Source organism: Urocampus carinirostris, chromosome 5, assembly GCF_059441175.1.
Source record: "Urocampus carinirostris isolate Australia breed hairy pipefish chromosome 5, RoL_Ucar_1.0, whole genome shotgun sequence".
In the NCBI taxonomy this organism is placed as follows: domain Eukaryota; kingdom Metazoa; phylum Chordata; class Actinopteri; order Syngnathiformes; family Syngnathidae; genus Urocampus; species Urocampus carinirostris.
Genome location: NC_142353.1, coordinates 24464506 through 24491030, shown reverse-complemented (window position 1 = coordinate 24491030; position 26525 = coordinate 24464506). Strand labels below are relative to the sequence as shown.

Genomic DNA, 26525 nt, shown 5'->3' with positions numbered 1-26525 from the left:
CAGCCATGCAAGGCGCCTACCTGCTTTTTGGGAGCTTATTAGGCATTCAGTGTCTTGCCCAAGGACACTTCGACATATAACACGGAGGAGCCGGTAATTGAACCTGCGATCTCTTGATCCCAAGACAAGCGCTGAGAAAAGGAAAAGGAGAGAGGAAGAGAAAAACGAGAAAGAGAGAAAGATACAGAGATAGAAAAAGATAGCGAAAGAATGAGCGTATCAAATTAATCAGGCTCTTTTTGATGGAGAGCCGGCTCTCGTCGCCACTTCAAAGAGCCAGCTCTTAGATTATTTTTGTTCGCGAACGATCCATCATACAAGGTTGATTACGTCATCAACGCGACAGTGAGCTCAGCGCCGCGACTGTGTTTTGAAAAAGGGCCGGGTTTTTACTGCAGCCTGCGGACACTACTTTTTGTCAACACAACATTTACAATTTTCTTTCGATTACCATTCGGCAGTAAAGATGCCTAAAGCTTTGAAAAAGTCATCTGCCCCTCAGACTTCCATCAGCAGGTACTTCAGCGGTGCAACAAAACAGCAAACAGATTCTAATGTCTCAGGAAGCAAGGTGAGTAGAACATTTGGAATGTTGTACTCATTTATTAGTCATTTACCCGTTAATTTTAATCTCACAAAATTGTTTTTCATGCCACTTTGAACTTTTGCACTGTGCTCATCAAACACTGTCATGATAATACTGTATCTGCATTTGCACACTCACTTTGGGGAGAAACAAAAATTAAAGTGGATGGGTGAGAAAAGAGCAAATTGGGTGTGCAGGTCATAATTATTTCCAAAATAGTCTTTTTGTAGTTAGTCATTATTTTTCCTGTGTTGGCCACTTAACTTTTCTCTGAAAAGGGGGTCAGTTTGTAACAGAAAATGAGTGACAATTGCAGGATTGCCCTAGATGTAAACATTAATTGTTTCACAGAAAGCTACAACCAAATAACCCTTCTGGGTTATTCACAGAAAAATAAATCAGAAAATAAAAAACACCATTTACAAAATAAACAACAACAAGCGAACACTCTGTGTTCTTCACAAAGGAAATTCAATGGAACATAAACTTTATTGTGTTGTGCCTAGTCCAAGGTCCAAGATGACTTGCAAAAGGGCAGTGGATTTTATTTCATTATCAAACTATTTTAAGTCATTTAACATGTGAAATGCTTTACAGAATTCACATTCATCTCTGGGTACTATGACCAAAGATAGTTTGATAATGAAAAAAAACCCAATGCCTTTTCACAGATCTTCAGTATAGTTACTGTACTTTATATATATATATATATATATATATAAATATAATGTAAGCACACTGGTAGTGTAGGGGTAAGGGTTCTGACCTTTTACCTCCGTGACCATGGTACATACAAATCCTGTTACAACCAAAAACGTGCACTCAGGATTTGAGTTCTTTTTTTAATAAAAACAATTAAATGTGTGTTATAATCCTCTCTACTATTATTCAGGGGGCTGGATCAAATGTGGATGTGGGCCGTATCTCAAGTATTTTGGTCCCCATAATCTATATTAATAATCTCTCCCCTGGCTCTCTTAACAATTGTTGCCTTGGACTGCAACTAATGACTATTTTAATAGTCGACACTGACTATTGAAACGATTAGTCGAAGAATAGGATCATTATGAATCTTTTTTAAATAAAATTTAGCATGAAGCTGATTTAATGATTTGAAAACGTATAACAAACACAAGAAAAACGGGTGAAGAAAAATATTTATATCTTTCAATGAACATACTGCGGATTCTTACAAAAACTAATTAAAAATGCTTAAAGTCCAAAACCAATTAGGCACAGTACTCGGTCAGTAGACACACAACTTGTCTCTTTCCTTTATTAGGGACAAGCAAAATAAAATGAAATTAAAAAATACGTTTTTTTATCCCTGTGAACCAAGAACAGGCTCATTGGTAGCAGTCAAAACGGTATAACAGTAATTGTAACAACAGTGATCAATGATAAATATAGGTTATGTACAGATTATTGGTTATTAAGAGTGCAAATACAGATAACCTGGTATGACAGAGGTGTAGATGACACCCAGTGCAAAGCATAGATAGATAGATAGATAAATACTGTATTCATCCCCGCAGGGAAATTCACATTTCCAGCAGCATCCTGCGCTGAAGAACAAAACAATAATAAAGCAAAAAGAATACAATACACAAATACCCAATGTGACATGTTAATACCCAATGTAGCGTGTTATATAGAGTATCTAGATGGTGCTACACAGAATACACACTGCAATAAAATTACGGTAATATGCAATGTGGGGGGTGTGGTTTAATGTGGGCCTTTACTCCGCCGGGTGGAGTTAAAGAGCCTCATGCTGGTTTAAGATCAGGTAATTGTGTAATTTTGTAATTTTGTAACTGTAATCCTGTGCAGTCCTTTAAGACATTTTTGTGATTAAGGGCTATATAAATAAATTTGACTTGACTTGACTTGACTCATGGCATGAGGAAGAAAATATCTCCTCAGTCTGTCTGTGGTACAAGACTGTGACAGCAATCTGTCGCTGAAGCTGCTCTTCTGGCTGGAGATAATGCGGTGTAGTGGATGTGATGAGTTGTCCATGATTGACCGCAGCTTTTCCAGTGCCCATCTCTCAGCTACTGTTGTCAGGCTGTCCAGCTCTTTGCCCACAACAGAGCTCGCTTTCCTCACCAGATTTTTGAGACGAGAGGCATCCTTCTTCTTGACGCTGCCTTCCCAACACGCTGCCGCATAGAAGAGGGCGCTTGCCACAACAGTCTCATAGAATATTTTCAAGAGCTTTTTGCAGATGTTGAAGGACGCCAGCCTTCTGAGGAAGTAAAGTCGGCTTTGACCTTTCCTACATAGAGCTTCTGTGTTGGCAGGTCCAGTCCAGTTTATTGTCCATCTGCACACCCAGGTATATGTAGGTCTGGACAAACTCTACACGTTCTCCTTCGATGGTTACAGGAACCGGGTGAGTTCTAGTTCTCCTGAAGTCCACCACCATCTCCCTGGTCTTGATGGTGTTCAGGTGCAGGTGGTTTGCATCGCTCCATTGGACAAAGTCCTGAATCAATTTCCTGTACTCCTCCTCCTGCCCACTTCTGATACATCCCACGATAGCAGTGTCATCAGCATACTTTTGCACGTGGCAGGACTCAGAGTTGTACTGAAAGTCCGACGTATACAGGGTGAATAGGAACGGAGAGAGCACAGTCCCCTGCGGAGATCCTGTGCTGCTAACCACAGTGCCTGATGTACCAAAGCATGTCAGTTCAGTGCAGATACGAGTCAAGTATTGTGACAGCTTTAGGGAAGAAGCTGTCTCTGAGTTGATTTGTTCTGGCTTGAATGGATCTTTATCGCCTACCAAAGGGTAGCAGGTTGAACAGATGAAAGCTCGGGTGAGTAATGTTTTTTATCATGACTTTTACTCTGTTCAGAAATCTGGAACTGTAAATGTCAGTCAAGCAAGGTATTGGGTTGCCAATTATTTTTTGTGCAGCGTTAGTCACCTTTTAGTAGTCACCTTCTACAGCCTCTTCTTGTCTGCTTCTGTGCAGCTTGAGTGCCACTCTGACACAGCGTAGGTCAGTAGGCTCTCTACAGTGGAGCAGTAGAATGTCACCAGCAGGCTTGTTCTTTTGATTATCCTGAAGTCAGAGAAAAATTCCGTGGACTGATGAGTCAAAGATTTAACTTCTACATCTGGTGTAAAAATGGCACAGCATTTGACAAAAAGTACATGATGCCAACAGTAAAGCATGGCGGTAGCAGTGTGATGTTCTGGGGCTGCTTAGCTTTCTCAGGACCAAGACAACTTGCTGTGATTTACAGAATAATGAATTATGGTGTTTACCAGAAGATCCTGAAGGAGAAGGTTCAGCCATCAGTTTGTTCCTGAAACACGGCAGCAAGCGCACATCTAAATAATTTAATAAACAAAAAACAAAATAAGCGTTCTGGCGTAGCCAAGTAAAAGTCTAGATTTAAATCAAATTGAGATGCTTTGTTGTGATCTTAAGCGGGGAGTTTGTGCAAGAAAACTCTCTTATATGGCTGATTTGAAACAATTTTGCAAAGAAGAGTGGGCATTCCTCCAGAGTGTTGCGAAGTTATCATTACAAACTATCGTAAACAGTTAAATCCTGTTATCGCTGCCAAAGGTGGCCCAACTTGCTATTAGGTTCAGGGGGCATTTACTTTTTCACATAGGGCCAGTTTTGATTATACACTACACGGATATTGGCAACCTTAATGTGAACTTAAAGTATTTCTTGTCTGCCATGTGCAAGTGAAAGTTTATTGTTGTTAAACCATATTGTTTGGTTTAAATCTGAGCACTTTTTTGTAGGACTACAAGCAACTACCTGACTTTGGTTTTTCCAATTATTTTTTCAAGGTCACATTGCTCATCTAGCTTCAACAAAATTTAGTCATTTTCTTTCTATTACGTTTATGTTTTTTATAAGCACATTTGGTTTTGAAGTAATCCAAAGTAATTGAAATAATCAAGTTACATTAATGCAAGTTAATGGTATTCGTTACTGATCACATTTTTCAACAGGTATCTAGGAGCTCTAACAGATTACATTTTTAAAGTAACCCTCACAACCCTGATTTCTTGCAGACATCCCTCTTTCAGTTTGCTAAACCAGAAAGCAAAGGACAAACAGCGGTAGACACAATGAAGGATGTGAAGCTTTCATTGGACAATGGCGCTCCCTGCAGACCCTCGAAGAGTGCGTACACTCCTTTGGAGCAGCAAGTCATCCACCTGAAACAGCAGCACAAGGATGCTCTCCTTGCCGTAGAGTGCGGATACAAATACAGGTTTTTTGGAGATGATGCTGAGGTGAGGAGTCAACACAACAAAGACGCTTTGAACTAAGCAGGTTAAATCATGTAAACATGTTGCGGTGTTAGATTGCAGCAAAGGAGTTGAATATTTTCTGTCACCTGGATCATAACTTCATGACATGCAGTATCCCCACACACCGATTGTTTGTGCACGTCAGGAGACTGGTGTCCAATGGCCACAAGGTACGGATTCGGGCTGGGAAGCATTTTATTTAGCTGTAAAGAATAAAATTGTGCAATATTGCACTAAATAGTGTTTTCAAGTATGGAGGATAATCTAAATAAACCTTTTTTTAAGAAATAAATTTATAAACCTGCAACTTGGATTGTTTTGTTGATTTGTTAAACTGAGACTGTAATATTTTATTATTAGATATAATTTTGTAAGATAAAGGTAACATAACCCCACAATTTGTCTCCTCAATAAATAATATCAGATTTCCAGTACGGAGGTACTCCAATAATAATTTGGGCCCAAAACTGAAAAGCCCCCCAAAAACTATTTTGAAAAAAATCACTTGTTTACTGGGGGTTACGTTCAAAATTAGCCCACGATAGACAACATTCCTGAAGTAGAAACCTTTATATTTTTACAGTTATACAATTAACCAGCTCGGTAGCCTAGATGGTAGCCTTGGCCGAGTCATACCTAAGACTTATAACATCGGTACTTATTGCCTCCCTGCTTGGCGCTCGGCATTAGGAGTTGTAATTGGGGGGTTTGGTCACCTAATGACTCCCAACACAGCAGTTGGGTCTAAAATGGCTGCACCCTGTTTGGCTGCGGCTGCATCGGCTCGCTACAGTTTTCCTGTACGGGTCAGGCGTTTCGACATTTGGTTACAAAGAATGACAATAAAAGTAAATTCTTCTTCTTCTTAAATATTCTATTACGCACTAAAACCAAATAACAAACCCTTTGTAGACTCAAACATTTATCTAACAGGTAAAAGTACTGTAAAAACGTTTATATATTCATTCATTTTACAGATAAATACCGTACTGCTAAATAATAATCTGGGAGACTGTGTAGCCAGTCAGAATGGTGAACACACTGCACAATGCAAATGGATAAAGTAGAAACCTTACGTTTTTTTTTTTTTACATGTATTATACAAATAGATACCCAGTTATACACCAACACTAAATAAATTACCTTTTTACAGGCGGAAGCATATGTTTAACGAATAAAAAGTTTTGTATAAAGTATTTTTTCAATTACTATATGTGTACATTTTTACTTAAAGCATCCATGCAAGTTTGACTCGACTCTAAGAACATTGCTTTTCCTGCATGTGTTTTACCTAAAGTCCTTGACATAGTTGCTATTGGAGTTGTTTTTAAAGTCTTTAAGAATACAGTACTTGCATTTCTGTTATTAACAATTGCATTCTTGTTCCTTACTGCACAGGTGGGTGTCGTGAAGCAGACTGAAACTTCCGCCATCAAAGCATCCGGGGCCAATAAGAACGCTTTGTTTACTCGGCAACTCAGTGCCCTGTACACAAAGTCTACGCTGGTGGGGGAAGGTATCCTTTTAATAATGTTGTGGTAGTGATATCTGTTGATAACTACTCAAGAGTTGAGTATTGGTTCGAAAAAATCTTTAACATTCCCGCTGTTATCAATTATGCACAGAAATGTACCTTGCCTCAAGTTGTATTGGTTCCACTCCAGCGTCATTATCCTAAACAGTCCCTTAAAGACGTCAACCCGGTTCACAATCAAGAGGATTTGACGGAGGACGGAATTCAAGATGCTCCCAGCAGCATTCTGTTGTGCATCAGTGAGAACTGGGACAAAGTAAAGAAACGTCTCACTGTGGGAATGGTGGTGAGTTTGACTAGCACACTTTCCAATCCCACTCTTGTAGTCGTATACTTTTGCTGGAATTTACCCTATTTTCCGGTCTGTATAGCGCACCCAAAAACCCGAAATTGGCCAGAAGTTTGATGTATGATCCAGTGCACCTTGAATGCAGACATAAATTGCAATGAGTTATCAAATGATAGCAATTACATCATATAGTGACAACAGGGATCGAACGAGATAGCAATGGTATGAGCACAGAATCTTAACCACAAGGCTGCTGGAGACTTTTAATGGTTGTTAACTATTGCATTACATTGAATGCAACGGGAGTTGCACCTGCATCGCGGTGCGGAAAGTGTGAGATCTTATCCACTAGACGACTAATATACAGATGACACATATTAAGACATTAGGTCTTAGCTCATTATCACCTAGCTTGGGGAGTAACAGAATACAGTTCACGGTGTTACTTAATTAGGATACACAAAAATGTACTTTGATTTAATTTTTCAACAAGGAACTACTAACTGTATCAGAATACATTTTTACAGTAACCCAACCCTTCATCATATTGTTTTAGTCACAGTACCAAATATGTTGGAGTAGAGAAAATGTTTTTTCACTTTTTCTCAGCTCAAACTAAGTGTTGTATGTGAATCTGTGTGGCCATCAATTTATTTATATATTTCAGAAAGACCGAATTACTTCTCAAAATGCAGTTCTTTTCATTCACTTCAGAATCTGGTGCGCTTCGTAAAAACCTTTGCAATTTTAGTGTACCACATACAGGTTTTATGTCTGGCAATATTCTCGGGATCCAGACAGATAATGACGTTAACAATTTGGTACTTTAGAATAGTATGATGATGAGATAACCCCCTAATGCCTTTTCATGTGTTGTCTGTATCTCTTGTGGTCTAGTCAATATGATCCGGCGCACCTTGCGCCGCAATCTGGGCTTGATTCCTGTTGCATCCAATGTCGTGCATTTATATGTATTTGTGGGCACTTTTTTTGGTGCAAGTTTTAATTCCATGTGCCTTATAGTCCTGTGTGCCTTCATATGTGAAAGAAATATCACAAAAGACTATATTTTGCGGTGCGCCTCATAATTTGGTGCGCCTTATCGTGCGGAAAATCTGGTACTTGCGATAACTTAACATGTCCTTTGTGAATCCAGGCAGTTCAGATCAGCACAGGAGAAATCCAGCTGGATTCCTTTCCTGATGGTCAGTCTCGCTCTGAACTCGAGACTCGTCTCTTCATGATAAACCCGGTGGAGATCCTGGTGCCCTCCGACATCTCAGAACCGACCCAAAAACTGTTGCAGAGCTTTTCCAATGCCAGGTATCCACAAGGGGGCGTTCTGGGGCTTCTTTTTTCTGCAACCCTATATCCTTTGATGAAGCTTTATCACTTTCTGTACCCATCATACTGCTCATCATGAGGCTAAATTGTGAGCTAGAGCCTTTGGATGGGCCCATATGGACAAATAATCAATCGATTTAAAGTTTCTAACTACCTTGTGCACTGGCCAAAATTATGTCTTATTCTTAGGAAGACAATCTTGCAAATGTTATGTATATTTCTTATTTTAAGATATTTATTTCACACTCTGGAAGACAATCAAAAAATACTCCAATAAATAAGGAAAATTATCTTACAGATGGTAAATATTTGTGAGTAAATACTTGTAATGTGCAAAATATTCTTCCATCTACAAATCTTAGCAGTAAAAAACTTAATTCATTAAAAGAAAAAAATATTTATTTTAAATAATAGACAAAAATACGCTATCTTGCAAAAGTTTGGGGTCGCTTGGAGATTTCCTCATGATGATAACATTGAACTGATCAGAAATACACCCCACACATTGTTTACATGGTAAATGTTCTATTGCTACATTATGTTGGCTAATTGCGTTAGAAGGCTAATTGATGATTAGAAAACCTTTGTACAGGTATGTTAGCATGGCTAAAACGGTTTAACTGGTTAGGGAAGCTATAAAACTGACCTTCTTTTGAGCTAGTTGAGTATCTGGATCGTCACATTGGTGGGTGGGATTTAACTTTCATAATGGTCAGAAAAAGAAAACTGTCATGTGAAAGTCGACTGTTAATTGTTGTTCTAAGAAATGAGGGCTATATCATATGAGTAATTGCCAAAAAAACTGAAGCTCTACAATAGTGTGTACTCATTGGAAAACGGCACAAACAGGCTTTAATTAGAGTAAAAATTTAAGTGGGAGACCACACAGCACAACCAAGCAATAGGACAAGTACATTAGAGTCTGTACTATCTCTAGTTGGAGAAATAGACACTTATTAGGTCCTCAACTAGCAACTTTGTGAAATAGTGCCTGCAAAACACCAGTGTCAACATCCAGTGAAGATTTGATTCCGAGATGCTGGCTGTCAAGGCATAGTGGCAAATAAGTCATATGTAAGACTGTCCAACAACAGGAGGGTATTAATATGGGCAAAAGAACGCCAGACATTTGACAACTCATTTGATAAACAAAAGTGTAACTTTTTAATGGAAAACACAAAATTGTCTGAGTGACCTTAAACTTATGAACGGTAGTGTACATGAACTGTCATATACTGTATATGTGCATTTTAAAAAATACTTCAAGCTGTGAAATTTCAATGTATTTTACAAAACATGAGCCTTAGAGAAAAGGAGCTGACATAGTTGACCGCCATCTTGCTGCTATGGATACCCAAAAACCTCAAAAAAATGGAAAAGTAAATGGTGTGTTTTGGTCACTTTAAGTCTCCATAGTATTTTTATTTGTGTTTTTATGCTCCTAATTAAACCTAAAGTATAATATTGGAAAAAAACATTTCACAATTATTAAAGATGAACAAAATAAATTGATAAGGCAGCTTGATATAGTTCATCTGAAATATTTTCTAATATTTAGCGTCTCCTAGTGGTTAAAAAAAACGTAATTAAAAAAAAATATGAATCTAAATAATAAGCAAAAATCCAATAACTATCATACAAACTTTGAATTCTGAAAAAACTCATACGTCCAGAAATGGCGTTTATTTTACAGGAGCCTCGCCTAAAGGGGGATGACAGCTTGCTGCTCCTGTAATAATAATAATAATAAAGGCATTGTATTTCAAAGCGCCTTTCAGGACACCCAAGGTCACTATACATATAAGTAGGACACAACAATAAACAAAGAGTATAACAGGCAAGTAATAAATAGCCAATAAAACACATTACACTTAAACGTGGTGTTCTGTGAGGCAGTTCGTCAGGAAAAAGCAAGTCTGAACAGGTGTGTTTTGAATCCGGATTTGAAGGTGGACAGGGTCGCAGAATTTCGGAGGTCAGGCGGCAATGAGTTCCAGAGCTGGGGGGCAAAGCGGCTGAAAGCTCTGCTCCCCATGGAGCTGAGGCGGGCAGGGGGTACCCAAAAGCCTGGGCAAAAAGAGAAATAAAATAGTGCATTTTGTATACTTCTTTGTGCGATTTAGCATTAAATTTAGGTTGCAATTTAGGTTGCACGAAACAATACAATACAGCGACATCTCGTGGTCAAATAATGCACAATACGCCTTTAAAACTATGATGCTACAAAGTTCCTTAGGGAAATACCATTACATGTTTTGATTTTTTTAAAGTACCAAAACGTAAACCGAAGGGACGGAGTGATGGGAGAAAAATATCTGAAAAGCTACTTGCACAACACAATACAGCGACATCTAGTCGTCAAATAATACACACTGTCCATTTAAGTATTTTTAACTTTTATTCACTAGGCAACTTAAAGTGTTTTAAAATGAGGAAAATGTACCCAAATAAAATAAAACAATTATACCAATGGTCTCAAAATAAAAAAATAGCAGTGGGTTTTTTGGAAAGTGGGAGGAAAGTTGTTAATTTAGACTCATTAGTCGTAAAGGAATATTTCAAAACATGCGACAATATACATTGCGCAATTATAATCATGTCGAATACTCCTATTGAAATGTCATTCATTTTCCGGCCAGCACCTTGGTAAAGGCGAGGCTCGACACGCTCTCAGGGCTTTTTGCACATTGCATTATGTGCAAATGAAAATCAAACGACTGAGAGGGAGGAAGTGAAGTGGATTAGATTTGGTGATTTTGATTGGGTAAATAGAAAGTTGCTTCTGCTTTTTTCCTTTATTGTCTTCTACATGGTTCCCATTTGTCATTCCTCAAACCCATTTGTGTTTTGCCTTTTATGATTTGGGTTTTGGTTAATAATGTCCCCAAAACAGCACCTGTGGTTAATTTTTGGGCCCCACGGGGTCTTTGCAAATAAGAGACGTGGTTTCTAATGATACGGAAACGAAGGTACTTTTCTAGTTACAAATTAACGTGCATATTTAGATAGAAGCCAACCACCTTAAACTGCTTTAAAATAGCCACAAACGTGCACACTAACCTGTGGAAGCAGTGTAGCTTTCATATTTCTTGGCTTGTGCAATCTTGAGAGCTTGGAAATGAACACTTAGCCAAGACATTCCAGATCCAATTTGTTTTAAGCTTCAAACCACTCTTTCTCCATATCTGGATGTTTTATTTTTTTTCTTCAAACATGGCACACATATACTTTTACAGGCTAAAACACCAAAATTCAGCACACTTTAAGTTTAAATTCTGTTTTCACGTTTCCGTTGATTTCCTGTTGGTTTGTTGATCCTCCCCCTCTCCGTGTGCTGCCACTGGTGACATACAATCAAATGTGCACATACAAGCTGACCCCCTGATTTCAGTATTTTAAAGTTGTAAATTTGGCTTGGGTGCAAGAACATACTGTAGGGAGAAATTCAGCGTCCTACTATTCAGGACTTGAGACGGCATCACCATAACTGGATTCAGTTGTACTTTGTCTGTATACTGTATTTAAATATAAACCCTCTCCCTCCATTCCCCTCCAGAAGATATTATTGGCGGATTGAGAGTTGTATTTGACAACGTGATTCATCCAGCAATCAGAGGACTTTGTAATTCATGAGGTGCATTTGATAAGTAGTGGAATAATGCATTAATGCACCATAGGGTATTGACAGAAGAATTACAAAATGTTATTAAGAACATGTGAAGGTACTTGTTACTGACAAAAGTAATTGCCCTCCAGGAACACGTTCTTTTGTAAAGTGTTGGTCCCAACACTGTTCCAAGACATTTTCTAATTATCTCTTAGTGAATTACATAAAATCATTCAGTGATGTAAAAATAAATTGGATTGGACTGTTGGGTGGGGGGGACCACATTCACAAGGATCTACTTGTTTTTTAAAAGGATTAAAAATCCGATCAACCTTGAGTTTTTTATTCACGCTTTTGTTGTGATACTTTCAGTTACCGCGCCCTAGCTAATCATAGTTTGTGAAATGGACGACGTATTCCAAGCCTTGCGAGCAGGCGCTGGCCTACCTACTCTGAATTTGATTACTAAAGTTAAATCAACAGCGTTATTGTTACTTATTTTATGCCTCAAGGCCCACAGAAATGTTTGTGAAGGCTTGCGGGTAGATTCCTGACCCTGGCAACCAGTAAAGGCTGAAATGTGATTGGTAACATGCTTGACTATAAAAAAAAAAAAAACATCTGGAAGCAGCGTATCCAGGGGAGAAGCTTTAAAAGTAACCTGACTTACAATTTTGAACTATTTAATGTAATAAGTATTCATAGACAAAATATGACATTACGATTCAGATATTTTTTAGGCCAGCAGAGAAGGCCCTGATCGCTCTAATTACCCGACACTGTCTTACCTACACCTCTACTCTTGCACACACAAATCTAACTGACCTAACCGAAACCCAACCTATCTGCGAGTAGTGGCTATGTTTAGAGGTTATCAACGTTATGTGGTGTAATTTAATTTAATTGTCCTTATTGTCAAAGATCACAACTTAGTAAACATTGTATGCAACGAGATTGGACATGGCACTCCCGGGCAAACTAGTATCAAAATAAAATGACCAAAAAAAAAAAAAAGACTTAGAAAAAAAGCGGAGAAAAATATTTAAATAGTCGTGCTTAGAGACCGGCCTAGGTTATACTAATAAACCCCTGGGTATGTAGCCTTGCCCTTCTCCCATGGCACAGATACAGACGGGACTTATTCAAAACTCTAAACACGAGACTAGCAAACTACAGACAGGATAACAAAAACTCCTTTCTTCCCAAAGTTAAACTGAGCCTTTTGAATGAAACATGAGAACAGGTAATTGGGAAAGCTAGAAAGGTGATTGGGCACAGGTTACGTAGATGCAGTTGGGTGAATTGGCTGGGGAGTGGCGATTCACTTGGTGCATGACCAGGAACACCACTGCACCATCACTGGTCAACACCTGGGGGAGACAAACCAAAAATAAATGCAAAAGACAGAACCCTATCTGTAACACCTTATCGTTTATCTATCACCCCAGCAACCTTCACCCCTCCTGGGCCAAGTTGTGGGAGTGGCTACCTTGGCAACCCGGCATGGGTGTCCGCAGACAGGGAAGTAATGAGCCCCCGGGAGATTAGTTGGTGGCTGGGTGCAATATGGGCAGCTTTGTTCTCCACCCCTCTGGCCTGCAATCTCAAGTCAAGTTTGGGAGGAGAATTTGACCATGAAAAATCCCACTTGAGGGTTTTTTTTTCATGACAATTTATTGTGTGAAGTGTTTTAAATTCCTCATCCTAACATAGCTATTTTATTGAAAATAATAATACGAGTATGTACGGCACTTGAAGTAGTTTTTTTTTTTTGCTGGGCATTTTGCTTTTTGGGAAAAAAAAGGCGAAAATATTCTATTATCTCTGCTTTAACTGCGATTGGCTGGCAACCAGTTCAGGGTGTCCCCTGCCCACTGCCCGATGATTGCTGGGATGGGCTCCAGCACCCCCGCGACCCTACTGAGGATAAGCGGTGCAGCTGATGAGATGAGATGAGATCTCTGCTTTAAACTGCACAGCCCTTTCATTCGCTAAGTTTGAGAGGTTCAGCTCAAGTCACTACCAGTTTAGAACTACTGCTCTAGACAAGTTGCCGGCAACCTTTTCTGCACCACGGACCAGTTTAATGTCTGACTATATTCCCGCGGCCCAATATTTTAGTAAAAGTAACAATAAAAATAAGCTCAAATACACTTTAGACCACTGAAGAGCGAGATAACATAGAAAAAGGCATTCCAATTTTATCTTATTATCACACTATTTTCACTCACCGTGCCACTTTCACATTGCTATTTATGCATGCAACGTACAGTGAGGTACCCTGAGTAAAAATCGTGTGATGATGAGATAAAATGTATTACCTTTTGCTCTGACACCCATAATCATGTCTAATACTTTTTTTCCTTTTTATTGCTTTGGTCTCTATTTTTTCTTTCTATTTGTTCTCTAATTCTTCTTTTTTATTTGTTTTGTTCTTTTGACCTTGCTTTTTTTTCTCTCTTCCCCCTCTGTTTTTTTTTTCTTTTCTTTCGTAGCAAAACGTTGGGATAAAAAATGTTGCGTGTTTGGTATTTTGAGTCTCTGTACTTGGTATTCTTCTTTGTGCTTTTAGCACTGGTTTTTTAGTTGCACTATTATACCAAGGGATCCCCACATGGTGTCTGTGGGCACCAGTAAGCATTCCTATGACCAGTCGCAGACAGGTTCTGAAAATACAAATATCATGGGTTTTTGTGATTTTCTAGGAAATTTTCTTTTCAACTGGCATAGTTTGGTGTTTGACTGAGCCTATTTTAACCTCTAATAGTGGCAACCTGGTAATAACATAGTAATAACATGTTATTTTAGAAATTCATATTAAACTGGTAGCCTTTCTCGCTAATTAGTTACAAAAAGTATCTCTCTGCATCAAAAATGTAAGGATCCCAGCACTACACAATACAGCGACATCTAGTGGTCAATGATATAGACTGTACCTTTCATGTAAGTGCAGCCTGCATAAAATATGGATTCATTGATTATTGATTGTTTTATTTTCATTTTAATTTTCAATGTTATTTATTTTTAGATTAGTTTTTCTTTCTTGTGGAAAATCCAATTGGGTATGACCTCATCCCGACCGTAGCTCCAGTGGGCCCCGAGTCAATTGAGTTTGAGACCCCTGATTTATGGAGTTTTTGTAAGATATTTGTAATCTGCTGACTTCATCCACCCTCATGTAATCCCTAAAACTTGCAGAAATAGCCACGACACATCAGTCCTACTAATATGAACCAGCAGAAGATATCTGTTTTGATGTGATGCTCATAAACCTCACAAATCTGACCTTTTAAAAGAGAAACTACCATGATGCTACACCAATATGAAGACTTAATAGGACAATATTTCATTGAACCGACTGTTTAAATGATTTAGGGGCTTATTAGAACACTCACATTGATGATCCCAGTTTTACCAGATTTAATGAACCATGGCTTGCGTGTTATACTATGTGTGTATTATAAAAGAAAAGAAAAACCATAGCCGCATGTTTTTCTCTGTTGCCGTGGAAACAGCAGATGGGCAAAAGCAAGTGAGTCCTTGAAAACAGGACTGCAGCATAAATGAATAAATGAGATTTGATGGAGTGGCAAATTTGAGAGGTGTGTACATGTGAGGATAAAAGGAAATGTCTGGGATAGTTACTGGATTCCTGATTTGTGTTTGGTTGTGCTCGCTTTTATGCCTTTTTATTAGTAGTGATGTTTATTTATGATATTTCTCTCCAGTGCACGGGCTGACGACAAAGTGCGAGTTGAGAAGAGGGACAGCGCCCACTTTGAGATTGGCTCTGCAATGAACACAGTTACTGAATTTTATTGCCATAAACCGCAAGAAGGTGTGTCGTCACAAGCGTGTGTGCGTGTTCTATTCTTTCGCATTTGTATCATCACTTCATTCATCATATCCTTTTTTTTCTTCAATCAAACGTTATATAGTACCACAATGTCCTAGAGAATGCTTATCAATGCTTATCAACCTACAAATTGTTTCAAGACACGATTGGCAAAATCCCTAATATTCTCAGGACCAGAACAGAAACAGGACCCAATTGCGTTTCGTTTCTCAATTTTATCAAACGAAAGAGGAAGGGCTGCGCCCACGATCCGGCGTTCGCGTGGCGCGGGAAGCAAGTCGCTCTCGTCCTCAGTTTGTGATCCGAACACGGGAGTGGATCTTTCGTTGCGTGGTGTCAAGTACGGAAAAACAGGTCGATAGCCGGGACAGAGAGCAAAAACGTGGTCGGGGTCAGAACGGGTCGTAGGCCGGGACGGGAAAGCAGATGTAGTCGGGATCAAAAATGGGTCGTAAGTCGTGACGGGAGAGCAGACGTGGTCAGAATCAAAACGGGTCGTAGCCGGAGACAGACTGGAGCAAAAACGGGACAGGTGGGAGTCGTGGTTGAAAAAGCTTGCCTAGTGTTAACTGAGGTTCGCAGACGGACTAACAACAGGGGATTGACAGGACTGAGTTCAAATAGTGACAGGGAGCCAATCAGAACCCGCAGCAGTTGGCGGCAAAACAGCGGGCACAGCTGAGTCACATCAGTAATCATGACATTTTATACTAGTATTGTGTTTATGTAATATATATATATATATATATATATATATATATATATATATATGATACATTTACATGATTCATTCATGAATGGCCACCGTATATAGAAGAATTTCATTTTTTTTTTCCGATTTTATATACTGTATTTCTGGTGCACTAGGCACAACGAGGTATAATGCGCATTTTCAAATTTCTGGCAATTTTTTGTTTTTTAGGTGAGCCTTATAGTCTGTAAAATACGATGTATATAATCTATCTTTGGAAAAATACTGCAATGAAAAATAGTGCATTGTAACAGAAGTACCTTACAACAAAGTAGGATTACTCAATACCATAGTTTTTAAGACCAATACTGTACTTAAATTTGGAGTATAGAAACCAATACTCACATACGTGCAAATTAAGTACAATTTCTCAACAAAAAAAAACCTTAAATACCTTCAAATCCCAACAATTTTTTCTATTTTTGGTTTCATCTTTCTTAAAGGGAGCCAACGTGAGTACTCAAAAAGCCTGTTATCGACATCAATATTGATACCTGGTATCAGTGCTTGCCAATGCCTTAAATTAAGTTATTTAATATTGATATTGGTGCGCAGGAGAGGGAAGTTTTTGGTTATTGGCATCAACATTTATCAACAGGAGGGTGTATCCCAATGGTTTGACCAAATAATTTTTTTTTTTTTTTCAAGTTTACTAGGCTTATGTGCTTCTGGTTCTGGTTATTGTTGCTTACAACATGTGTTGGCCTTTTCCAGGCTGTCACATTCTATCCAATGTGGTTTCAATGGAGAGTCCAGTGATTTGCTGCTTGGGCCCTCTAATACAGTACCTCCAGGAGTTCAACTTAGACAGAGTGCTTCAAAATGAAAGGTAAATTACAGACTAACATGCACATGAAAACACTTTTGTCACATTTAAAACACTATGAAACAAACTCCAAAGTGAATACCTATTACATCTAATAATGTTCAAGCCAAAGAATTAAGGTACATTTGTGGAATAAAATGTCTCAAACTGAGTTACTTAAGTGGAACTTCACATGAAAGTAATTTAAACTGTGGACAAGGTCAGTTGATTTCTTTTGGTTTTCCACACAGCTCCTTCCAACGTCTGACAAGTGCGTCCCAAGGAATTCTCCTCAGTGCAGCCACGCTCAGGAATCTTGAAATTCTTAAAAATCAGGTGATTTTTTTTTTTCATCAATAAAACTAGAAATACTTGAAAATATCAAGATTAGTAACAAACAAACAACCCTTATATGTGATTTCATTCACTCATTGAAACCATAATAGTAACATGCTTGTTTTGTACTCTCTCCAAAGGTGTGCACCATCGCTACGTTTTGTGTTCGTATAAGTTGTGCTCGTATATAGTTTGCTAGAAGCATGGACTTCAAATATATCTAGATAAATCGAACTGGCATTTTTGCCGTGGAAAGAAAACAAAATGGAAATGTCTTGAAGAATTAAGTAAATACACATGAGGCATGTTTAGTGCGTGGACCAGAGTAACGTGTATCATTCATCCTTGTACTACAAACTACAGTTCTTTGCGGCATCGACGGGAAAAAAATATCTCAGATGGAAAAACTGCACGTGCATAGACTACACAAAGTACTCTGATAGATTCACTTGCACAAGTAAGAAATTAAAAGGACTAACCCAATTATTTCAGTCCGACCATTTGAAATTTGACTAAGATCATAATTGGATCAGAGAGCATACCCGGAATACAGGCTAAGGTCCAATTTCAATTGAACTTTAGCCTGCATGCAAAAGTGGTGAGTGTCGGCATTCCCATCCTGCAAAGTGCGGGGCCAGTATGCTCTATTGTGAAATAGAATAACAAATTATTCAAAAAACGAACGACAACCCACCCCCCCAAGTTAACTGTAAAACTAAAAACCTAATAAGATGAATTACAGTAATCTCTTGTTTATCGCGGTTAGCAGGGACCAGTACACAAACCGAAACTTCCGCCCCTCCATTATATGCAAATTCTGCAAAGTAATGCCACCCCTTCAGACCTTATTTGTAAAAAAGAAAATGTTTTATGTGTGTTTGCATCCGTGGGAAAACAAAAATGTTGCAAACGGAGATGTAAACTTGCATACTGTAAAAAAAACACTTTACAATATTAAAAATATAAAAACAGTATAGGTATTCGTAAATACATACAGTAATTCATTGCTAAGTGGCAGTTTACTTCTCTGGGTTTCACCACATTGTGGATTTTTATCGTAGATTGCGTTCTGCTTTCTGGTTGTTACTCCCGCCACTTACCCGCGCCTCGTTGAATTTCTTCACTTTGACATTCAGAGCAGTGGGCAGAAATCACATTGTGTCAAAATCTGCCATGGGCCCTCACGATGCTTTGCTTTAATAGATCAGTTCAGATTCCATAGACGTGTGCCGCAGCTTGGGGAGGTCTGTGGGAGATGTGTGGGAACTGCCATGCACGCCGACACCCGCTGCGCCCTCTCATTTACCTCTGCATGGGACTGTCATTGATGATTAAAATGATGACTTGACAGTACCGAACTTGCATTTAAAAAAACGTTTATAATTTACAGTAATTTGTTATTAAAATGCTTGAGCCTTTAAATAGGGTTTGTTCTTTGATTTTAATGTATAATGGAGCATTTAATTGAATAATAAATGTCAATGAAAAAATATATCTTATAACGCCCCTAATGGGTAGGGTGTGTCGTTTAAGGGGTCCTCAAACAGTTGAAATTTGAATAATTTCTATTTTAAGTATCTGTCAACAATGCCCAACTGAGTTCAACGAGCCCTTGGAATTTATTCCCCCCTATCTGCTTATTTCTTAACTTTAGCAAAGCTGTTCGGGGCGAAATACATTGGGTAGGAGGAATTGGGAGAACAAGTGTCATGGAATTTGGACGTTTTTTTCTTTCATTCTTTCATTCAAAATTCTCAGTTTAGCTTTGGGAAGGAAGGAGTTTTTGTTATCCTGTCTGCAGTTATCTCCTATCTTTTCTTTATTGCAGCCTCTGTCAAGCTCTCTATGTTGTGCGTGCAAGTACTTACATTTCTTAGATGCGTTCAAATAAACTATTCTTATTTAATCATTTTGGGGGTTTTGGGTTGGCTTTTGGAATGTACCTGAAACAGGCCTTTCTTACTTTCACCATTTAAAATCAAAACACAACAAGGGGGGAGCATTTAGTCACTCTTCAGCACTCGCCCCACTCCCCATTCCTCCCACCTAATGTGTTCCGACCCGGAACAGCTTTACTAAATATAAGAAAAAAGCAGATAAGTACGGCGGGGTTATGTTTTGGGTCAGAGTTGTGGGGAAATAATGAGTCTTTAACCACAGTTGGGTTTTGTTAACATATACTTATTTGAGAAATATTTTGCTTTCAACCTTTTAAGAACACCTCAAACGACGCACCCTACCTTTAAAAGACAGACATAAATAAATACATAAGATAATTCAACATTTATATATATATATATATATATATATATATATATATATATATATATATATATATATAAAACAACTTAATATAAATATATTGTTAAAATTTGATGATATAACTACAAAATTTGTATCGTATCGCAATTAACTAGTGAAATGAATTATTTCAAATAGTGAAACGCAATCTCAACGGGCTAGTTGTTCAGTGATGAGTTAGGCTTGTAAGTAATCTTCCCTCTAAGCTAGGCGCGTGCGCAATCGCGCACTGCCCGCACATTCTCAGCGCACAAGAAAATCTAGCCAGCTCACAAAAATGAAGTTACAGTGCATGAAGGTAAAAATACTCGGGTTCCACTGACGCTGTGTTCTAAATGCAGTATTTTGAAGTCAAGGTCCAAGTAGAACGAAGTTAAGTAAAGTCAGTGGAGTTTTTCGGCTCGGCTCACTAAAAGGAACCGGCTCTTTCGGGTCCTAAACGGCTCTTCAGGTTGTTTTTGCTGCTTTAATCCCAACATGACCAAATATTATGTAAAATTATGCACAAAATGACTTAAAGGAAGGGGGGAATGGAACAAAAAAGAAAAAAATACCAAAATGAAAAAGTTGTGAAAAGCTGAGAATAAAAGAAACAAAAGAAAGAAGAGAAAAAAGAAGTAAAAATTTAGAAAAAAAAGCCAGGAAAAAAAGGAAAGAAAGAAACAAAGGAAAAAAGTAAATAGAGAAGAAAAAGAAAAGAGTAACAGCTAGGAAAAAATAAACGCAATGATATTTTTTTAAAGGAATTTAATGGAAAGTAGAAAAAAACAGGGAAAAAGAAGAAACAGTTTGTGACGCATTTAAATAATTTCCAATTATATCAAGTGAATCTTGTTGCCAACATTGTACTTCCACTAAAAAATGTGATTGAGTATAGTTCTGTATCTTGCAACCGACTAAATAAGCCCCCAAAAATGTTAGTACTATGCGACAAACTATATCAGAAAAAAAAAATGGATATCTTGTGAAAGAATTGTAAAAACAACATTTGTAGGCCGTACAACCTTTGCAATAGTACATGAGTCAATTCATTTAAAAGAGAAAAATATTTTTGTATTGCCGGAAACTCCGCAAAATGTAACTTGATGTCAAGTTTTGGACATGTTTGATAATGATTTAGTTGCCACACTTGGGATTGCTGTTGCTCACTGTTGTTTCAAGCGTTGCTCACCGACTTTGTGTGAACGCTCAGACCCGTGGAAAATTAGAGGGAACATTGCTTGTAGGGCAATAGCTCAAAGGAGAACTCCTTTGGGATCACATGGAAGTCAGGCATCTTGTGTACCCATGCGTATGTGTGAGTCCTAGTTCAAGTTCTTTTACTTTGATAAAATTGTACTTAAATGTTCGATTGTGATGTGTGTTTAATAATAGACTGATGGTAGTTCAAGGGGCAGCCTTCTGTGGGTGCTGGACCACACACATACCCATTTTGGGAGGAGGCTTATGAGGAAGTGGGTGACTCGTCCGTTGACGGATAAACAGTGAGTACACGACCTCTTGTATCATCTTTTAAAACAGTTGCATCAGTGTCTAAGATGACATGCACCAAGGCATTGGCTACTTGGGTGTAGTTGCAGGACAGTTACAATATTGAAAGGAGAAAAATGCGAGTTATAAATATGGATCAATTGTGAAGATTTGGTCTTGAAGAGAGTTGGGCCTTAACTCAGAACAGTTGAAATATCCTTTTTTTAAAAAAAAAATAAGGTGCTGTAAGTAGAAGTAAGTAACATGAAACAAAGGATGGATTAAAGATGAGACACTTTGCTTTTGTTCTATCCCCGGAGATCTACCGTTTCATTTCACATAATTAAATCCCCGATTACTGCTGCTAATTCCCTAATAATGCATGGAATTCACTTACACAAATAATATATAGGGTATTCCAAACGTATTGGACCAACACATAAGGTAAATTCCGAAAGCTTGTAATCTCAAGTTCTACATGAAATGACCAAAGATGTTCAATGTAAGCCTTATTGGTCACACGACACACATCTAGCCGATAGTCAAATTTTTGCTAAACGCCCATCATGCCAGGCATAACAGGTTCTGAATCAATTTCTTTAGATCCATCTCCGAGCGCCTGGATGCAGTGCAGGAGATCCTAGAGTCTGATTCTCTCACAATAAACTCCACAAGATCCCTACTGATGCATTTGCCCGATCTGGAGAGAGGAATTTGCAGCATATTCTTCAAAAAGGTAATGACTGTATTAAGGCGAGCAGTCTTGGGGAAAAATGGCAGCAAAAAGGTTATGTGACAATCAACGGTGTAATTTTTTTCCACAAATTACATTACATGTTCTTTTGAGACTTTGGGTTCAAAACAATTTCAACAGGGATGACAAAAACATGAATTGAGTTTGTCTTAAATGTGATTACGATTCATGAAAATATACGTTCATGAGGATTTAGTCGCTCAACAAAGAATTTGGTTGCACACGAATTGGCTGTGACCAACTTAACAATATTAAGAATATAAAAATGGTATAGGTGCTTGTATATACACGTAAATACACGTAAACATACAGTAATTCATTCCTAAGTGGCACTTTACTTACCTGGGTTTTACTACTTTGCGGATTTTCATTGTCGATTGTGTTCTCCTTTATGGTTGTTACTCCCGCCACTTACCCGCACTTTGTTGAATTTTGTCACTTTGACATTCAGAGCACTGGGTAGAAATCACTTCGCAAATTTTATTATTATATATAAATTTGCCTGCAACAAAAAATGTCTAGCGTTTCCTTGCTAATGTCATGGTCATTATTTCTTTGTTTTTTTGGCCTCATATGTGTATGTTTTAATCACATTTTGAAGCATCTGTATGGGAAAGATTTTGTTTTTATTTGAATTTTTGGAAATACAGTGTAACTTCTACATACAACTACTTGAGATACTTGAAATTCCTGTTATGAAATGTCAGTAACAGATTATCTGGATTTCGGCACTTTTTATTTGAGCAATCATAGGTGAGAGGACGATCCGGGAACAAATGAATCTTGTACGTAGAGGTATCACTGTTAGCTATTCATCGCTAACTTGGATGCTTTTGTGCGGCTGGGAACGAATTATTTTGTTTTCAATTATTTTGTATTGGGAAAATTGGCTTGTTATATGAGCAGTATCGGATATAAGAACAATCCGGGTACGAATTAATCTGGTATATCAAATTATCACTGTATTTTTATATCTAATTACTATTTGAATGTGTTTTAGTGATCATGAATATTGCTTTTATTGATATTTAGGGTAAACGTGGATGCTTTTGGGAAGCGGGTAATGGATTCATTCATTTTCAGTTGATTTGTTCCGCGTAAATTCACTCACGATACGAGAAATTCTTGATCGTGCACAAGAACGTATTAATATCTTATGTAGAGGTATTGCTACATTTTTATGTTAAGTTACCATTTGATTGGGTTTTTAGTCAGGAAGATGTGTTTCATGGCTATTTGGGGATAATTATTTTTTTATCGTTATACGAGCAGATATGAACATCATGTGGGAACAAATTATACTCGTATGTAGAGGTATCACTATACACTATACATTTGGACAGAGAGAAAAGGTGACAGTCATTGAGAGATTACCTAAAGTATCACACGATCACAATCCTCCTCTGAATTATTGTTAAAATGTCACAAGGTTTCAACCACACATTTGGGTTCTCGACATTTAAGAGTTTCGTGTAGATAAAACCAATGTAAATGTCATTCAATACACACCTGCCTAAATCTACACACACACACACACACACACACACACACACACACACTTATCTAATCATTGTAATGTGGCCCTCTGTAGATAAATGGGATTGTGTCAATAGCTTGCAACCTTGGCTGATCTCATGAGGGGAGTGTTTGGAAAGGTTGATAATAGAACTATTGTAATGCCGAGATTCCAGATTTGAATGTTCCAAGAGTCTAACTTGAAGAGGTGGGGGAGTTTCTGAACTGGGAGATTCTGCAGAGGTTTAAATCCCAATGCTTTGTTTCCAACGCGCCACTTACTTATTCATTCACTGTCGGGGACGGCTTTAGACGTCAAAGATCCATTTTGATGGCGCGGAAAATAAAATCCATTTGGAAAAGGGTTTTCTTGTTCCATGGACGATACTTTCATTTTTTTGATTGTTATTATTTTGTTATTTTTTAAATTGCCTTGCTGTCAATTTAAATATAATGGAAGCTAGAGCTCTTGTTGGTGATAAAAAGGAGTGGAGAGGTGTTGTGAAAGGATAGTGGGATTGTGGACGCGTTCTTAAGGATGGGCTGGGCACCCGTATGATGCGGCAGGGGTAAACCAGTGAAAGCTGTCGGGCCCTGCTGTTGAACAAAAGAGTGTGTTGTGTCACCCTGACCCAAATGACATGGCCGCTTTCTGGTGTCCCATTTCATCTGGAGGGACGAAAGCATGACCAACTTAGGTGCCAAGGTGCCTAACTTGTTTGGGTGTTTGGGCAATTGGGTTGGCCATGGTCCAAAAATGTTTGTGTGTTTTTTTATGCTATTTATTTCCCTTTTATTTTCTTTGTTATTGTATGTGTGTGTCTTGCTGTCGGTCACCCCTCTTGAGGGATATGACCAAGGTAGAGAGATAGATTTTTTAAATTTGTTTTTTATTCAATATTCAGGGTTTGTACAGGTGCCTGAAATCTGTGAAAAATGCTCGAATTCTAATGTTTTTGTTTTCCGAAAATTAGAAAGTGCTTGAATTTTGGGTGAAGTGCTTGTAATTGCTTGAAATTGTAGTCATGTTTCACTACAAGTTGGCTTGAACATGACATGACACTGCTCTCTGGCTGCTTCTCTTTGTCATTGCATTTCTTCCCTCACGATTTAGTTGCTATGGGATTCTCCTATGAAGTGTCATCGCCCACTCAGTCAAAATGGTATAATTATATATATATATATATATATATATATATATATATATATATATATATATATATATATTGACTACTTTACTCTAACTTTGTCTCACTCAAAATTTAACAAGGTTAAATAAAACCATTTAAAATAAATAAATACATTTAAAAATTAAAATGCAAAACATAATGAAACATGATGTTCAGAATAAAATATAAAACTGTATTACCATTTATATTGAATTTTTTGACCAATATATTTTCTTCTTCTTATTATTATTATGTTTGAATAAAATAATATAAAATACATTTAGAAATTAAAAAGTAATACAAAATAAACATAAATAAAACTGTTATTTTTATTCAAATGCTATTCCATAAAAAAAATAACATGTTTATATAAACTATTAATAATAAATTCTAAAAAAAAAGTATTTGCAAAGTCTTTTTTTTGTTTCACCAAAAATATGTTTAAAAACATTTTTAGAGATACTTTAAAATCATTTTTCAGTTAAAATTGACAGAAAAATAATACAAATTAAATCTAAATAAATTAAACTCTTCATTTTTCTTTTTTAAACATTTTAATCTGAGGGCAGCACGGCGGAGCAGTGGTTAGTGCGTGTGTGGCACAGTTCTGAGGTCGTGGGAACCTCCTGCGTGGGTTCGAATCCAGCCTTACTGTGCGGAGTATGTATAATCTCTCCGTGCTTGCGTGGGTTTCCTCCGGGCACTCCGGTTTCCTCCCACATTCCAAAGACATGCATTTCAGGTGAATTGGCCGGTCCAAACTGTCCCTTAGGTGTGACTGAGCGAGTGAGTTGTCTGTTCCCGTGTGCCCTGCGATTGGCTGGCAACCAGTTCAGGGTGTCCCCTGCCCACTGCCCGGAGATGGCTGGGATGGGCTCCAGCCCCCCCGCGACCCTAATAAGGATAAGCGGTACAGCTAATGAGATGAGATTTTAATCTGATTCATTTTTTTTTTCAAGGAGTGCTAGTGGTAGATGAGTTAACCATTTGTGACGCACAAGTCCAGTGCAATTCCACTAATGAAAAACCTAAAGTGCAATAGCGTTGTTTACCGTGTTGCAGGCCCATACTGTGCATTGATAAATCAATACTTTTAATGTGATCTGATCACGGGTTTGACCTTTAAAGCTGTGCCACAAATCACAATCTAAACATTACGTTGCTTGTTGCGAAAATAGCTTACTGTCTTAGTAGTATGATTAGTTGTTGATGCCAATATCAGATATTGATTTTACTATTAAGAAACATTACCTTGCATAAATAATGACTGGTATTTTTCAAATGCAAATGCATAACTTAACATGCCTAAATTCTGTTTGTAAATTAAAATGTCACTAACTTAATGGCAATATATTTGGGAAAAGAAAAATATGGCCGAAAGAAGACAAAAAGCAATAAAAAAGCAAATAAAAAGATCACAAGGGAAAGCATTCATAAAAAAGCAAGAAAAAATAGCAAAAAAAGAAAGGGAAAAGAGAGAAACAAAAAAAACAGGCTTTTGTTTTTGGGAGGTACCCTTAGCAGCAAGAAGGCCAACAATCCTGTCAGCTCCCATAACTACAAATATCTCCACCTATGTGTATTTAAAAAAAAATGCACGATCATTGGATAGTTAAATGTATTTTTCTTCATCTACTGAATACAAATCAATATAGTTTCTTTTTATGAATGATGTGCCAATGTGTGACCTAATAAATGGTTTTTGACTAGTTTAAACTGGATAATATGTGCAAGAGTGCTTTTGGATAGGAATGTGCTAATTAAGGGCAGTCAAAGCAGGTCAGCTCTACTCTTATCAACAAGCAATAATACTGTCAGGGTGTAGAATAATTTGGATCCGTTTTTAGATGGTAAATGAATTTTTGTCTTCTTTTGTCATCATGTTTGTTTTGCTTATTTGTTTCTTTCATG

At 37.7% G+C, this 26525-nt stretch overlaps 1 protein-coding gene across 2 annotated transcripts in view; it reads left to right on the top strand.

The window, feature by feature from the left end:
• Positions 1-375: 375 nt before the first annotated feature.
• msh3 (mutS homolog 3 (E. coli)) overlaps positions 376-26525 on the top strand; it is a 69491-nt gene continuing 43341 nt past the window's right edge. For both annotated transcript variants that reach the window (XM_088335108.1, XM_088335109.1), the window contains exons 1-11: positions 376-571; positions 4641-4865; positions 4937-5053; positions 6282-6399; positions 6576-6703; positions 7863-8029; positions 15386-15495; positions 16979-17093; positions 17321-17405; positions 21081-21190; positions 21780-21912. In XM_088335108.1, coding sequence (XP_088191234.1) covers positions 467-571; positions 4641-4865; positions 4937-5053; positions 6282-6399; positions 6576-6703; positions 7863-8029; positions 15386-15495; positions 16979-17093; positions 17321-17405; positions 21081-21190; positions 21780-21912 — 1413 coding nt within the window. In that variant the 5' untranslated portion in view covers positions 376-466. The remainder of the gene's footprint in view (positions 572-4640; positions 4866-4936; positions 5054-6281; positions 6400-6575; positions 6704-7862; positions 8030-15385; positions 15496-16978; positions 17094-17320; positions 17406-21080; positions 21191-21779; positions 21913-26525) is intronic.